At 40.6% G+C, this 18,304-nt stretch overlaps 1 protein-coding gene across 1 annotated transcript in view; it reads right to left on the reverse strand.

Annotated features, from left to right (window-relative positions):
* The window catches only part of LOC147688972 (uncharacterized), a 39,434-nt gene extending 22,560 nt beyond the window's left edge, over nt 1-16,874 (reverse strand). The window contains exons 1-4 of the mRNA XM_086939850.1: nt 16,767-16,874; nt 15,379-15,429; nt 14,629-14,690; nt 13,840-13,905 (exon numbers count right to left, since the gene is read on the reverse strand). Coding sequence (XP_086795976.1) covers nt 13,840-13,905; nt 14,629-14,690; nt 15,379-15,429; nt 16,767-16,815 — 228 coding nt within the window. The 5' untranslated portion in view covers nt 16,816-16,874. The remainder of the gene's footprint in view (nt 1-13,839; nt 13,906-14,628; nt 14,691-15,378; nt 15,430-16,766) is intronic.
* Nucleotides 16,875-18,304: the final 1,430 nt, after the last annotated feature.

An 18,304-nucleotide genomic window follows, 5' to 3' on the forward strand; every position in this document is an offset into this window, starting at 1 on the left:
AAAGGGGGTGGTGATGGACGGAGCATCTGAATCAATCAAACACTCACACCCAGTCAAAAGATCTGGGTTCAATCCATCACCGTTTTTTAGCCCACTCCGCCACCCCAGTTCAGACATGGCTATATGCAAATCAGTCTGACCCTGTGCCTCATGGGAACAGTCCAGCCCTAACTGCCAAGCCATGTCTTCCCTGGACCGGAAACAAGCTTCCGAGGACCTGTTTCTGGCATTCCAGCTTCTTCAACCCGGCTTGCTTGAATCCAGTGGCAAAGTGAGCAAGGGACTCACGTCTGAGCATACCCTGCCACACTTATGGCGGCCAAAAGCGGTACAAAAGAAGGTGGTGATGGACGGAGCATCTGAATCAATCAAACACTCACACACAGTCAAAAGATCTGGGTTCAATCCATCACCGTTCTTTAGCCCACTCCGCCACCCCAGTTCAGACATGGCTATATGCAAATCAGTCTGACCCTGTGCCTCATGGGAACAGTCCAGCCCGAACTGCCAAGCCATGTCTTCCCTGGACCGGAAACAAGCTTCCGAGGACTTATTTCTGGCATTCCAGCTTCTTCAGCCCGGCTTGCTTGAATCCAGTGGCAAAGTGAGCAAGGGACTCACGTCTGAGCATACCCTGCCACACTTATGACGGCCAAAAGCGGTACAAAAGGGGGTGGTGATGGACGGAGAATCTAAATCAATCAAACACTCACACCCAGTCAAAAGATCCGGGTTCAATCCATCACCGTTCTTTAGCCCACTCCGCCACCCAAGTTCAGACATGGCTTTATGCAAATCAGTCTGACCCTGTGCCTCATGGGAACAGTCCAGCCCGAACTGCCTAGCCATGTCTTCCCTGGACCGGAAACAAGCTTCCGAGGACCGCTTTCTGGCATTCCAGCCGTCTTCAGCCCGGCTTGCTTGAATCCAGTGGCAATGTGAGCAAGGGACTCACGTCTAAGCATACCGTGCCACACAGATGGCGGCCAAAAGCGGTACAAAAGGGGGTGGTGATGGACGGAGCATCTGAATCAATCAAACACTCACACCCAGTCAAAAGATCTGGGTTCAATCCATCACTGTTCTTTAGCCCACTCCGCCACCCCAGTTCAGACATGGCGATATGCAAATCAGTCTGACCCTGTGCCTCATGGGAACAGTCCAGCCCGAACTGCCAAGCCATGTCTTGCCTGGACCGGAAACAAGCTTCCGAGGACCGGTTTCTGGCGTTCCAGCCGTCTTCAGCCCGGCTTGCTTGAATCCAGTGGCAAAGTGAGCAAGGGACTCACGTCTGAGCATACCCTGCCACATTTATGGCGGCCAAAAGCGGTACAAAAGGGGGTGGTGATGGACGGAGCATCTGAATAAAAAAAAAACACTCACACCCAGTCAAAAGATCTGGGTTCAATCCATCACCATTTTTTAGCCCACTCCGCCACCCCAGTTCACACATGGCTATATGCAAATCAGTCTGACCCTGTGCCCCATGGAAACAGTCCATCCCGAACTGCCAAGCCATGTCTTCCCTGGACCGGAAACAAGCTTCCGAGGACCGGTTTCTGGCGTTCCAGCCGGCTTCAGCCCGGCTTGCTTGAATCCAGTGGCAAAGTGAGCAAGGGACTCACGTCAGAGCATACCCTGCCACATTTATGGCGGCCAAAAGCGGTACAAAAGGGAGTGGTGATGGACGGAGCATCTGAATAAAAAAAAAACACTCACACCCAGTCAAAAGATCTGGATTCAATCCATCACCATTCTTTAGCCCACTCCGCCACCCCAGTTCAGACATGGCTATATGCAAATCAGTCTGACCCTGTGCCCCATGGGAACAGTCCATCCCGAACTGCCAAGCCATGTCTTCCCTGGACCGGAAACAAGCTTCCGAGGACCGGTTTCTGGCATTCCAGCCGTCTTCAGCCCGGCTTGCTTGAATCCAGTGGCAAAGTGAGCAAGGGACTCATGTCTGAGCATACCCTGCCACACTTATGGCGGCCGAAAGCGGTACAAAAGGGTGTGGTGATGGACGGAGCATCTTAATCAATCAAACACTCACACCCAGTCAAAAGATCTGGGTTCAATCGCCCACAACAGCATTTTAACATCTTGCAGAAGCCGCTGCGCTAATGTTTTCTTTGTCTGTGAGGATTGAACCACGAACTGCGGAGGGACTCCAGGTGCCAGGGGGCCACAGGACACGCTACACATGCGTTGCATTGTCCGTTGGCTACTTAAGTGTAACATCATCCCCGCGGCGCGGAACGCACGCCGGGCAAAGCCCGGGCTAAGGGTGGGCCCGTCTGACTGAAGGAGGCTGGGCTGGGCCACCCCTAAAACCATTGTAAGGACATTATTAGCTTTGATTTGAAATCTGTTGTATTTCGTGACATAGGTAAGTTCGGTTATGTTATAAAGCCAAGCAAGCAGGAATAAAGGCAGCTCATGCAGGGAAAGGGAAGAAAGCAGTGACGGGCAGGAGTGTTGCTGGGTCATGAGACCAGTTTCTAACTAGGGCCACATCAGTATTAGTTCACACGATAGCCTTGACTGAACGTCGCCTCTCATTGGACCCTATGTACAAACGATCATCACTAGGCGGTTTAATGTCAGTAATCTCGCCAGAACATGCAGATCAACTAACGCATACTAACTTTAACCACACTATTGCGGGAGAAGGAAATGACCATCAGCTACAGGGGTTGCCAAACCGACTTGAGATAAGAGACCGGAGTCCTTCTGCTTTAATTAATGATTCCGTTTTGGTTGATAGATTTAATAAAACAGCTTTAGGCTTACCTACAAGGTCTACATCGAAACCTAACTCTATCTCCCAACCATTAAAACCATTAAAACAAGCATCAGGACCCACTGCTAAGAGGAAGCATGGAGGGGGTACTCATAAGGGTAGATGTCCAAAGATAACGAAAATGTCTAGAGTAACTAAGAATAGTGAAGCTGAGATCTCTGCTCCATCAGTTATTGCACTCTCACCAACATCTAATCCCCCGTCAAGGGCTTTGCTGATAGAGTCGATTGATCTTCCCCTGCCTTCGGCCCAAATTTTTGAGGGACTTATGGAGAAAATATAACAACTGATTAAGGGCTAGATGTAGGTAAATAGGATTTACCGATTCTAAAATACCGAATTTAACCGATTCGGTATTTTAGAATCGGTAAATGCTATGTAGATAATAATTCGGTAAAAATTACCGAACCGTTAAGATTCAGTTATTGCCATTCATTCCTATGGGCCTGGAGGCCCATAGGAATGAATGTCAATTACCGAATGGGTAATTACCGATTCTGTAAAATAGGGAAAGAGTCAAGGGTGGCAGGGTGGCACTTTGACACCCTGTTGCATCCCTGAATAGTGCTTGTGTGCACATGTGGCACACATACATGCCCTAAGGGCATGTATGTCTGTCACATGGCACAGGTGTAAATGCACAGATTTGCATTTAATGAGGGATTCGTTATTTACCACCAACTAATAGTTGGTGGTAAATAATGAATCCTTAAAGCACAGAAGCACTCTTTAAAGTGCTTCCTACATGTCATTTACCGATTAGGTAAATATGGAATCGGTAAATGTTGATTCGGTAAATACTGAATCGGTAAATACCGATTCATTATTTACCGAATCAGTAAATTTGCCACCTACATCAGAAAAGGCTATTACCGGTCGGTAACGGACGATTTCAGCAGTTTTCGACCGGTAATAGCCTTCCTACATCTGGCCCTAAGTCCTTAATGTTACCCTTATTAGAGAGGCTGAAAATGATTAGCAAAAGTTTGGGTAAATTTGAACAGCTAACCACAGTGAATTTTGATACCCTGAAAAAATTTGTAAGGAGTATACCCAAGTCAAGTGTTGTGGAAAGTAACATAACACGAGAACGTACAACCATAATTCCCTCATTGCACATTCCAACTGCATCTAATACACCTTCCTTATTGTCACGTGGAACTAGCCATGTTGGCATCAGTGCCCGAAGTGGCACATTGACGCAAGGAAGAGAGGGATGTCAAGGGCGAGGGAGAGGGGGTCTGGAAACGGGATCCTGGGTTCTGGGACAGGACCAAAAATCAACATGTGTAGTTAAGGAAACAACAAATCCTGTAAAAACAAAGCACACTCATTTGCGCATTGATTTACCACCAAATCTCCTTTCCTTATGTTGTCGTTCTGACTGGGGTTCCTGAGTTGGACAATGATAAAATAGAAACTTATTCTGAATTAAAAAATAAGGTAAACTTTTGGCTAAACAACAATGGACCCCTCCCTTCTCACATACATAGTGAGATATTGTATGCACAAAGAGTAAGTTGGGTGAGCCATGGATCAAAGGACATAGCTGGTGATTGTATCATTGTTAATTTTAGGGATAGACGGGTGGTTCGTCACATTTGTGACTGGCACCACCGAAGAGGGCTAAGTGGAATACAAACTTTTGATTTAAGTTATTTTTACCCTCCCTCCTTTAGCGTGCCATCAAACTTGTATCCATCTGGGGTACAATGAGGAGGTTCCATGATCATGCATAAAAAACAATTTAACATCCTGACATTTAATCGCTTTGACATGCTTTATGGGCTTGAAGGAGTAGATTGACTGAGTCCCAGGAACCCTACTGTTAATGTGACGCTAAATTTACCAAATATAAAACATCTAAATGGTGATCCCCTAGATGGAGTAAATTGTTCTCAATTAGATACTTGTGTGAGATCTGGGGTACCTAATATTGAAGAGTTTGGAGTAATGGAGGAACACGGCATAGTAGCAAATCTTACGACTGAAAATTACGTCAATATTAGTGATAATTTTGGTTGCATTGGCCGGGTAGATAGTACAACGAAAAAGTTGGAATGGTCAATCATGTTTTAGAATGTGGCAGGCCTAAAAACAAAGGTGTCTAATCAAATTTGGATTGATCTTGTAAATGAGTATGACATATTGAGTGTACAAGAAATCTGGGTTAAAGAGGCCCATCATCTGTGTGGTTTTAAAACATTATTTACACCAGCGATAGGCTCAACATATGGTAGGGCTAAAGGGGGGCTCTGTACTTACATATCAAATCTTCTTAGATGTGAGAAAATAGAGATGCCCTATAACAATAGATATTATCATACCATCAGGATACATATTGATAAAGTGTTCTGTTTGATCATTGTAAATTTTTACAATAATGCTCCCTCAGAGGTAATGGAAGACATGCTGAAAGCATTGAGGATAGATGTTAAAAGTTTGCTTGGTTGGAAAACTAAGGAGGTTCTTGTTATTTGGGGAGGGGATTTTAATTGTTCATTATGTAATAGAGGGGAGCTAGGGACATGCGGTATAATGCTGGACAAAGAGACCAGTCTAGCGCACTTTGATCACACTGTATGCGAGGATCTTGTGAATGAAATCATGTTTACCTGTGACTTGGGCTTTGCTAATAGAATTTGTCAACCAGAGGTTCCTTTTTGTACCACATTCAATGGCAGAGGTGTTTTTTCAATAATTGATTATATATTGATATCTGCTATATATAGTGGATAAGTCAAGAATTTTAATACCCTGGATAATGCTCTAAGCGATCATTTTCCCCTAAGTGTCAAAATTATAACATCTCATCAAGAACCCAATAAAAATAGTTCACCAAAAAGCTTATGGATAATATTGTCCTGAATAGACAAAATGGGTATTCCCTAAAATGGACAAAGGTCATCCCAGAAGATTTTCTCTATAATCTAGTAAAGAAATGCATATTCAGTATCAGTGTTTGTCTGGATGAAAATTCAGACAGTTCTGTAATTATTAAAAACTTTGCAGTAATTTCCTCACATATTAAAACAAGTCTGTGGGTAGAAACAAATAACCTTAGAGAAAATACAGTAGGTTGGTTCAACAGCTTGCACTAAGGCTTATTCTAATCTTAAGCTGCCCTAAATGCCCATGATAAATATCAGCCTTTAATAAGGGATTTGAGAAAGATCTATAAGATGATCCTGAAAAAAAGAAAGGATGCACTGAAAAAGGAAGCATGGGATTCTTTGTGTGAGGCTTCTTTGAAAAAAGATACTGTAGCTTTCTGGAAAGTAGTTAATGCTCCTTTTTTAAATGATAAAGTAAAAGCAAGTGTAGAGATAGCTATATCAGAGAGTGACTGGGTATCACATTACGCAGACTCATATAGTGCCTCAATGACATCAGAGCAGGTACAAACTGAGAGTGTAGTGGACAAGGAGCCCTCACGTACTTTTAAGAGAGTGGATCTGGGTATTACCTAGTACTAAAGCTAGTGTGGGAGGAAAGGCTCCGGGCCCGAACGGGTGCCGGTTGACTTGTTCAAAAACAATGTGGCTCTATGGGGCCCACTCGTTACACAATTGTTTAATGCATGCTGTTCAACCGGATTGTTACCGTCATGGTATGAGTCTATTATTGTACCCATATTTAAAAAGGGAGATAGAACAAGTTGCTCGTGCTATCGCCCTATATCATTACTAGACTCAACAATTAAGAATATCGGTCGCGTGATTTTAAATCGATTTCAATCATGGGCTGAAGAACATTCGATAATTAGTGATCTTCAATATGGATTTAGGAAGGGCCTTGGCACCATTGACCAGGGTCTTAACTTGCATATTCTTTTAGAAAAATATAATACAGCCAAGGGAGGTCGCACATTTTTAACCTTTGCTGACTTAACGTCAGCCTTTGATTGCATCACCCACAGCAAGCTATGGTTGATTTTAGGAAAATTAGGGGTAGATGAAAACATAATTCTTTTCCTCAGGGAGCTTTATCCGGGGGCATGAGCCAAAGTTACATTTAGTAAGAATGGAGAGTGCACTAGGCCTTTTAGTATTTCAAGAGGAGTGCAGCAAATATGCGTTCTTGCCCTCTTCTTGTTTACTATCTATATTAACGCCCTAGAAAGAACATTGTTGCAGGAGTGCAGGGACATGCCCATGATAGCTAATAGATCTGTCCTGGCACTCCTATATGTGGATGACACGGTCTTGATGGCCCGAACGCCCGTGGCCATGCAAAGGAGGGTTACATTTTTCTCCCAATTCATGACAAATTTGGATTTCAGAAATAATTGTACAAAAACCTTCTGTCTGAATTGCGGGTCTGGTGCAGATAAAAAGAAAAAAGCGATGTACATTAATTCGAAACCACTGGATTTTACCCCCACTTTTCCCTATTTGGGAATACTGTTCGATCAGTCCGGCTCATGGAATAACGCAATAAAATCAAGAAGGTTGTTGTTTTGTAAATCCTGAATGGCCCTGACTAATTTTAGTAGAAAAATGGGCAGACAACCGATTGGGGAACTTTTATGCATTTATAGAGCAACTTGTGTAGCAATTGCAATTTATGGTGCAGGAATATGGGGCTTTGCAAACGTGAGATCAATACAGGTGGCAGAAAATGGTTTTAAGAGATACCTCTTAGCAGTCCCGGATAGTGTTTCCACGTTTATCTGCCATGCTGAACTAGGACAACCATACCTAGAAGATGTTATCAAGGTACAACCGGATCTTCTGTGGCACAGGGTATGGACTACTGAGGAGTGTGTTTTTTACTGTTTTATCTTGAAAGGTGTGATGAGCCTTGGTAATGTTAGCAAGATAGGATGGTTAAATTATGTAAAGATGTTCCTCGCACAAATAGGCCACCAAGAATACAATAGTGATCCCTCATCGATGTGTCATGTCTCCAGGAAAGAACTTAAAAATCTTTGTATGACCCATTTGGGAGATTATAGAACTAATACCGAAATGACTTACTGTGGTGGCTCACCACCTAACAATAATTACATTTAATATTCAACCGTATGTTAAGCTACACATGAGTGATTTTGAAAGGTTTCTTTTCACACAGTTTCGGTTAAATATTTTATTTAGATTCTTAAGTTTCCCCAAGATGAATGACTGGTCAAGACAACTTTGCAAATGTCCATGTGACGACTTGTCCAGCCAATCGGATATGCATATCATGTTATTCTGTAAATTTTACATTATTCCTAGGACAAGATGGATTGTACCAATATTGAAGAGTATGGAACTTAGGCAATGTTGCCCTGCCTTTTAAGCAATTCAGAAATTAGATAACATATTAACTATTGCATCTGTCTCTGCGTTCTTAAAAAATGTTTTTAGATCACGGAAATCAATTCATGTATGAAATTTTATCAGTTTCTTGTTAATGTACCATGATTGTTTTTATATTTCTACACATTTTTAAATTGTGATATACTAATTGTACTTTTATGGTTATTTTTTTTTTTACATAATAACCGAATAAAGTTATATTGAATTGAATTGATAACGGCCTTCGAATACCATGGTTGGCGTTTGTCAAATCTAAACACTCTAAAATTGATATGCAGAGTGCCTTGGAAAAGCTGAGTATCTGTAATTCCCTTAACAAAAAACATGTCTTACAAGCAATTTATAACTCTGAGACTACAAGGCGCTTAAACAACATGGCGAGGATGGCACATTTTGTGGCCTGAATGTGTTTAACTGCCCTACTGATTTCTTGTGGCAAGCACAAGGGCACTGGGAATGTTAATTACGTTTTCACGTATGAGTTGATACTGCTAAGTATGTGTTGTGTTCCCTCTAAGCTTTAAGCAAAATCTAGATATCAGTCCATGCCAATGGGATGGGAATTCAAGACAAGCAATAATGCACCTTATAGTTTTTTTGCAAGTTTTATGAAAGATATAGAATATTGTTCTTAATTCCACTTAAAAAAATGACTTTTTATAACATTAGGCACTGTAGGGCAGCCTATATTTCTTTACTGCAATTATTCGATGAAGAAGCCACCCTGTATATTGGCTCCTTTATGAAATATGCTGTAAACGCCCATGGCACTATGCTCTCCTAATCTACTGCTAATTTGGACTTACTTTCTGCGGTTGCTTTTATGTGCAGATATATTATTTTATTTTTATATTTTTTTGTTTAAATTGTCATCTTTTTTATGCTTTTACTGGTAAAAATTGCACCCAAATTAAGTTAATTCTGATTCTGGTTCTGGAAATACTTTAAAATATTTAAGTTTTGCTGCTTTTAGTACATTTTTGTGTTTCCCAGGTAAACACTGGTCTTCAGTGAGTTTTTTTGTAAGCTTTACTTGTTAGTTCGTATTTTATCTCTATCCCCTACCTCATAGCAGCAATCAGCACACTCTTTCCTGTCTGATAGTCACAATTAAATCACTACTGTTCTCTAGGCAGACTTGTACTCGCTTTGATGTCTTTCAAAAAGTTCTTTAATGTTAGTAAAAAATGTATTGTGGGCCTACACTAGTACGAGGGGCAATCTAAATGATCATTACAAAATCCAATACAGGAATAATAGTTTCATTTAATGATTTATTGGGCGTTGGGGTTCCAACAATCTTTCCCGCTTTCATTGCCTCTCTTATTGGTGATAACTAGCTTGTTGCCTCCAGCTTTCCCAGTGGCTGATAAATCTTCAATCAAGGATCAAGTTAAATGGAAGACTCGGGAATGGAACAACTATCATATTGATCATTTTTCTTGTAATAATCAAGAAGTAAATAATCAATAAAGCTACTATATGTTTCTCTCTTAAAAGTTGGTGCTGCAACAATCTCCGCGGGGCAATGACCGTTGTAAACCTGTAGACAGTATAATAACACGATGACACCTAGTTGCAGGGCTAATTTAGTAAATTGTATCTTCAGGGGTGCAGGTAATTCCAGGATGCCGCAATAGGCATCTTCATCCTATGCTAAATCTGTTACCAGCCCAGAGGGTTCAAATGGCGTATTAAAGTGTCCCCCAATGATTATAAGAGAATCTTTGCTGTAGGAGGTTAGAAAGCTATCAAACCAGCAGAAAGGCTTGATGCATCTACAGTAGATATTGATTAGGAAAACAGGTTTCACATTATTTAAAGTAATTACGTTTAATCCTAGTATGTCTAAAGAGCCAGTGGGAATTTGCTGAGTACCACAGACAATGAAGTTCTCAGACAAATGCTCAAACCACCAGAAGCCTGGCCTGCACTTGAATTTTTGTCCACAACTTGGAAACTTCTACAGCTCAATCTTCTATAACTGCAGGGAAAATCGGGAAGGTCCCAGGCTTGGATAAAATTCTAGCTGATCTTTTTTGCACTGAGCATGATGTATGGGTGCCTTATATAAATTCCTACTCAAATACTAAGCAGCAGTAGCCCCTGGTTCCTGGAATAAACAGAAATCAAAGCTGTCTATAAAATGACCTCAATCCCTATATTACTGTTTTGATTTTGAGCATATTATAGTGATCTTTCTAGGTTTTACACATTTAATGGGCGTTGGCGTTCCAACAATCTACGGATCTTAATCTGCTCACCTTATTATCAAGTGTAGTATTGACAATAACATTGTAGCTAACACTAGACTGGACAAAGGGAGTCTTGCTGATCCTAGGGCGGTCATAAGCTTGGAGATACCCATTTATGAGCTATCGCTTTTGAGTTTTTGAGTCTGAGGATTGGTTTACCTAAAATAAATCATTGATAGTACATACAAATGCATTGGAGATAGACATTAAGTGTGGTAATACCCCTCCTGTTGAGTTAATGTGATCCTCCTGAACCCTTTTATAGGGTGTCAGCAGTTGCACATGAGGGTTTCAAAGGATTCTTTGAGCTAGGAGTTTGTTGCTTTTGGGTGTTTATAAGACATAGGGGCATATTAGCAAGAACCTTGTTAAAATTATCGCCGTTTTAGAGGCAGGAAACTGACGCTAAAAAGACGATAATGGGCTTGCTAATATGCATGTTAGAATTCCAATAGAAGCCCAGGTTAGATGTCCTGCACATCTAACCTGGGCTTCTATTGGAATTCTATAAAGCATATAGGCAAGCCCTTTTAAGGAGGTTCTTGCTAATATGCCCCATAGTGTGGCCATTTTAAATTGGACAATCGGTCCTTGTGCCACACTTGACTATTCCCTTAGCTAAACTAGGATTTACAAAACTCCACTAGTGTGTGGATAGCATTTCACACCAATTATGTTTGAATAAGTGACCGAATAGTAATGGTGAACATTTTGTATCCAGTGAACAACCTTGTTCTCCAATGCAACTTGCTTAAGGACCCTAATCATATAGATCTCACTCTCAGATGGGATACCATAAGTAGGTGATGCTGTGTTGACAACCAAGTAATTGCTAGCTCTAATTACTGGGATCCTAAGGAGGAGAGTTAAATCACAAGTAAAATTGATAACATCCCTCAAGCTCCTTTTATTATCAGTGCATACAAATGTGAGTCTGAAGGGTTGATGAGCCATTTCAAGGGGTTTATAAGTGTATAATGTAGTTATTGGTTTAGGTACACTTTCTGAGGGATTATAATTATGTGATGTAGTTCTACCATTACCATACCATCACCAGAAACTTATCTTGGTGTGCCTCTAATTCAAGTATAAGGTGTGTGACAAATGGTGTCCACTTCTCACTCATTTGTATAAAACAAATATTCTTTTGTGCTAGCTTTCTCAGTCTTCATTTTACTCTAGTTATTTAAAACTCAACCTGTACCAGGCACAGAAGTATTAAGGTGTTCACTACTACTGGTATCAACTGTGGATGGGGTAATCAGTGTTAAGCCTGGGATCTGACTATGAAATACATCAATCGACATCACCATTGTTTTTTTCAAGTAGTCTTAGCTCTTCATTGTTAAAGACATGCCAAGTTCTCCAAACTCCATGGGGGTCAAGAGTATGTAGTTTTGAGATGGAGCTAAATCCTAAAATGCCACAGAACACACATCCTCTCCCATTTCCCCAGCGATTTCAGGGTTTTGCACTGCTCCTTCTCTAAGGGCAAAAACATATTAGAACAAACAATGTGTGGAGTTAGAGATGTAGAGCCTTCAGATCTGACTAAATTGTCTTTTGGGTCCTCAGGAGCCTGGTTGGAATCATTTGTCAGTGGGATTGTTGGTTGTGGTGATAGAAGTGCTATGAGGACTCTCTTCTCCTCAAATATTTTTGTCAACATTCTTGGTTTCACTTCCATTATGCATATCTTATTTAACTTACATTCTGGCTCCTCGATTAAAATGTGTATATCCTACACTGTACAATTGTATGCAGTGTATTTCATTGCATTTTTCATGCTCTGAAGATCTCGCTTTGCTTTTTACCATAGCAGCAGAACCAGTTACTGTCACAATTGCAGAAACTGGGCCAAGAAAATCAGATTCAGGGGAAAGGAACCAACACTAGTTTGAATAAAATATATTCAATGATATAGTCATACGGGCTGTTATTTGAAAGGTGGGTAAATCAAACAGTACCTTATCAAGCAAATATCATCCATTGTTAAGTAGTTGTAATAGCACATCCAAGGGAGGTGGTCTTGCCCTGACTTATCCTGTCTTTGACAGGAGCGGATAGGAATGCACTTGGCCCTGGCCTTGCATGGGTGCAACCAGGGCATGGCCCGCACTGCGGGGATGTCTCTGGCACTATTTAGCACTAGATGGCCCACCTCCTCCTCAGAGTATTCACAAGGGATGATGGGGCTTGCAGTCCCCTCATACAGCTTCTTATGTCACATGCCACAGAGATGTCAATTGTACTATACAGTGCTGAAGGGTTTACATCCTCCTCAGGTGACTGGCAAAGGATTATGAGACTTGGGGTCCCCTAGTTCAGCTTCTCGCTTTAAAGAACGATCCTTCAATTACAAATCGGAGCACATGTGGTTCTTTTGAGCCTTTTCAAAATATAGTTGGAGCTGAAATTCTTGAAAAAGATCATAATTGTGAATATGGTTGTATTATTAAATTGTATGTAGGTCCATCAGAATGTTTTACTGTTATGAATTAATAAGGACAATCTTGCCAACAGCCCACAGAAATTATTGATGAGTTTGGTCATCTGTCCTGCTTTCTGAGGAAGGTTTCCAGTAGCTTAACATTCATTATCTAAAAATAATAACATTTTCTATTGGATTCATTAATTGATTTTTAGATGGTGATGTTGGGGACACCCATTAGATGGCTTGGATATGCAGGGTACACTAACTAATTCACACTGACGTGAGGGTTTTACAGATTTGTGAATACTGATATATATGCTAAACAGTGTAGTATATATTGTGGTGCAAAGAACACAGTGTGGTGGATCTGTATGCTTAGTTGCAGGAAACACAGACTGGTAGAGGGGATATAGAGTTACAGACACTGAGTTGTAGGGGCCCAGACAGTGATGTTTTTTGACTGCTAGGGCACATACAATTTAAGGCACTGGAGTCTAGATTACATAAAGTGGGAGACACCCCACTGTAGGGAAACTGGAATCATGTACAGCAAGGTTTACAGCACAAAGAATTGCCAGCGTTACGGGGCAAAGCACAAAATGTGGATAACAATAAAGTGTGTGGCACACACAAATACGAAGTAAGTTGCAGGACACACCAAAGGTACAGTACTAATTAATGATCTTGTGATAATGACAATTATGGCAGAGGAATTTCTTAGGCAGCAAGAAATCCTTTCCTATTCAACATTGATGGGAGACTAGATATGGGAGGGAGCACTCAGGAAGTGAGCACTGATGTGGCTCTTTCATTGCCATTCAAGTATTCCAGACTGGGCTATCATAAAAGACTGACGACCATGAAAGAGAAAGGTTATGGGATGTAATAAGGGTCCCTCTGTTAGAAGAGTTCATTCAGGGAGACAGTGATATATAGAAATGTTATCGGAAATGCTGAAACTTCTGAGTGGAGTCCTAGAGGAGCTATTGATTGGACTGGTCAACATGCTCTGTAAATAAGCATATGAGAAGAAAATATCTTTACCTTGCAGTTCTGGTATGAGCAGAAAAGTTCTTGTAATGCAGCCAGAAGGTTTTTCACATCAATTTTCTAAAAGAGGATTAAAGTACAGTTATGTAGTAGTAGTTTATGTATAATGGTTTAGCCACCTAGTCCCATCTGGATTTCTCAAAGAGATGTATAGTGCCATATTATATTCTCCAGTGTTTATGTTGAATCCAAGGATCATCACTAATGCATCATTATGATGCCTAAATGATAAATGACTGAATAACATTCATGAGGATGGAGTTAATCTGCTAAAAGTCTTTTAATATGATGCTTTAGAGTCTCTGTGTATATCCTTCTGGCATATCTCTACTACACCTTTTTTAGTATTTTAATATAAAATTAACACAACCCAAAATAAAACTGACATTTCCTATATGAAGCCAGCATATGTGAGACAACATTATTGCAAATTTGCCCTGCCTACAACTTTGAAAGGGTTTACACTTAATACTAATATACACATCAAAAGCTCACTCTTGCGAGGGTTGCATTAGGACACTTGCCATCTCAGTTGTGGTGAAAGTTATTTATTGTGGTTACTCTTAGCAAATGTCATAGTACTTTGTAGGCTTTACTAACACTCTCCTCTTAGCGTGGAGGTGCTTACTCGCTGAATCTTCTTCGACAGGTCAGAACTTAAATGCTCACAGCAATGGATCCTGATAGAAGCTACAAATTAGTTAACACACAATACACTAATTTAAAATGTACATTTTGCTCGAGTAATGCTACCAGCAACAACCTTTCAAGTGTTAAACTTACCAGCACTTTATCAAGACAGTTTGTGTAGGGGACCGTCCCTCCACTAGGTGGGCGCACATAACCTACAAAAGTAATATAATCGTGTAAGACCTCACTTTGAAATATGCCACAATGTTGGATAGTCAATTAAATGTGTTGTATGCACTTTATATATTTTCCTTTCACCTACACTCTCATTTACTGCATTTGTATACACTTTACAACATTTAGGACAATACATCATTCACTATCCAGATCAGAATGAAGCATTTACATCTTAAGAGTCCCACACCTCTAACCACTTGTTACAGGTAATTACCACACATTACTTAGCAGGGCAAGTAGCTAATTACCATATAATCCATAAAATTGCTATGTTCAAATGGAATGAGCCTAAAGTATACAACAGAGCATGTCAATTGGTCAGACATACAAATCTATAAACTTTCACATGCTCCATTAAAAAAATATTGTTTTCTGACATTATTCATAAATCTCTCTATTTCCAATTGATGGGTTTAAGAAGGACTTTACAACAAATTACTATATTGAAGACTTCACATTCAGATGACAACATTGTACTAAGTGCACAAAGCATGAGCGGTGAGATCGCAGAGGTGTTTCTATCATTTCTTACAGTGACAATGCAGCTTGTAAGAGATAATTCTAGAGATTTGCTTTTGATTTGCTTTTGATCTTTAAAGCATACATTTATTTGGAGGATGTTGCAATTAACCACTAATACAGGACAGTTTGTTTTACGGACTGTACCATCACTGGTTGGGTGAACGGGAACATGACCACCATGTGGGCGAACAAAACCTAGAATACAAACAAAAACATAAGACTTTAGTCTGCAATATGCTGCTATTGGTATTATCCATATTCCCTGAAGGCAAACACATTTGTGTCGTGAACTGTAATATAATTTCCATTTTGTACAATCACTCAGTCACTCACTTTACTTTTAGATTTGATACATTAAGCACTGCATACTCACATGGATAATTGGCGGGGAATGCAACTCTGAACATGCAGATCATTTGTTTTAATTCCATAAAATACAATGACGTGTTCAAAATTATTCCTGTTTATTGTCAATAACATAGTATTGAATTTGTTTGGAAATGGTAACTAGAACCTCAGTTCGAAGCCCCACCTTGACTACATCCTGTGTTACAAGGGCCGTGTTGATTGCTGCTCCAGCAGGAGTTAATAGCAAGCCTGGGAGTAAAAACGAAGGCCAGTGAAGTTCACCATGGATATACCACCTATTAGCCCTTTCAGTGCTACAGACCAGCGCTATATCATTTCTTCATTAACACATGCAACCTTTTCGTGAACATTGACTCACAAAAATATTAGACGTAAAATAAGTGATATCACACACCTTTTAACCCCAGATATCAAAGTTTTGGCTCCACAGCTTACCTTGTGCCCTTTATCGCCCACTTATTTCCAGTTGATGGCGTAAAAGCAAGGAGCTAGGTTTAAAATCTCTATACGGGCTTAGAATTGTATAAAAAACCTGCCTGCCGTCCTATGCCATGTTGCACTATAAAACTGTTCACTTGGGATAACTCTCCCTCTAGCCTGTGCTTTATAAAGTTCCAGGTTGCATGGAGTCACATCTAAACAGAAAGCTCTTTACTACGGACAAACAGAGTCTCCTTTCTGGATGCTTCTTTGATAATTATTCTGTGCCATTTTCCCACAGGTTTCAAGAAACTCAACTGTTTGTTTGAAACTCAGAAAGTAATTCCTGGACCAGGACACAAACTGTAAACCTTCTCTTCCACCAAATCCGTGCTGCATGTGGGACTCATTCTCTCTAGTGCCAGCCTTGGCAGTCCATCTCCAAAGGTCTAGATACTGGCAGCTAGCCTGAACCACACATTAATTCATACTAAGGGTTTTTGAGGTGCTCTATGCTGGTTAAAGTTTAATGGAATCTCGGGATTCCCTTAGCATTCTGTGCTTGGAATTCCCATCATTCAATTTACATCATGCCACTTCCTTGGATTTCTAATTATTCAACTCTGAAAGTAGTTGTGTGAGCCAGAGGTGAATGGAGGTGCTAGTTAACAAATGGACAGACAACAAAACACAGAATCTTAAATTAGCAGTACACACAACTCTGTAATATAAAAGTTAGTTACCATAGCAAGTGCTAACGGCCACCAGCAGGAACACCACAGCACTCTTCATGACTGAGAGATGAGACGGTAGTGAGTATTAAGCTACAATACTCTGTTCAAGCTCTTAGTGAATCTATCAATGAAGGACGCCTACATTTATACTGAAAGCATCGCCTCGATCTCCTCCCAGAGCATCACACCACAGATCAAATGACCACTTTATCAGATTGAATCAATGCGCTCAGGCGACGATAAGCTAAAAGGTGCCTGTTTCCCACACTTGTTTTTCCTTTTCAAACAGGAAACATCAGGGTGTGACTGTCATGTCTGTATTTGTTGTTCGCTGTGGAAAGAGCACTTAGGCATAAGGAAGAACAGATTATTTGTGGAAGGGGGCATTACATCTAAAAACAAAGAGATATGGCTTTTTTTTATCCCCGTTTACTTATGGAATTGATTTTATTAGCAGCTAATGTGTGTGGGACGGTGTATGTGTTTTTCCACTTTCAGTGTCTGTTATTTGTTAAGGATTAAGGATACATTTTCTGCGGCAAGGTCTTTGCAAAGCGTTTGATTGCTGGTACAAATCCACTACACTAAACCTGCCTAAATGTCTAAAACTCTCTTGTGCCTGTGATTTCTTTCTAGATAGCCTCTTTCAATCATGTTACCTTGATTTTGCCAGATGGAGTAGCATGTCTTTTGTAGGAGTTACTTTAGCAGCTGCCCCTTCCTTAGCGACAGATTGGAAGCCCTAATGGCTGTGAGGTGCTACTCACTAAATAGTTAAATACATCATAATATGTCATAAGACCTGAGAATATTCTTTTCCTGCAGCAGTAAAGTGTGTGCCCCTCAAAGGTCAACTGTATTAAGACAAAAAAAGAAATCTTCTGGCCATTTGCTTAATCTCATACTTTGAAATCATTGATTCCATGGGCGGTTTTATGGCAGGAACCGAAGTGTTATTACATTTCACCTCAACATTGCCAGATTAAGTAGCATAGCAGAAGGGAAACACATACTCACTTAACAACAAAAAAAGTGTTTTTTTTCGTTAAAGTAATGTGTGTGTCTGCATGCTACATCTCCCCTCCTGCCTCTTTCTTAGGACAGATGAAGCTCTTTGCTTTTCTGCTACCGTGTTTTGTATCACAAACGCTACATATCCTTAGATCAAGCATTTCATGACTTCCTTACTTTACTTTAACTGAGGTTACAACAGGACACCTCCTGTTTCTTCAACTTTTTGAGTGAATATCATATTTGGGTTACCTACCTGCACAGCCTCTTAATGCACGTCTGGAAATCTCTGCTTTATTCTCACACTTTAAGACACCCCCGCCCTTTCACCATTCATGGCTTCTTTTGAGGCATTTCATTGGTTCTTCCCAACAGTCTCCAATACAGCATGGCAGCACAAACTCAATCTTTGACCAGCCTCAAATTGAAAGACCTGTTGTGAGCACTTGGACTCTTCTTCTATGGACACCTCATAGTCCACATTTGACTGCCAGGATCACTTAGCAATTGCCACATGGTCCCATTAAGTGACCATT

This window comes from Lissotriton vulgaris, chromosome 10 (genome assembly GCF_964263255.1).
Source record: "Lissotriton vulgaris chromosome 10, aLisVul1.2, whole genome shotgun sequence".
NCBI lineage: Eukaryota > Metazoa > Chordata > Amphibia > Caudata > Salamandridae > Lissotriton > Lissotriton vulgaris.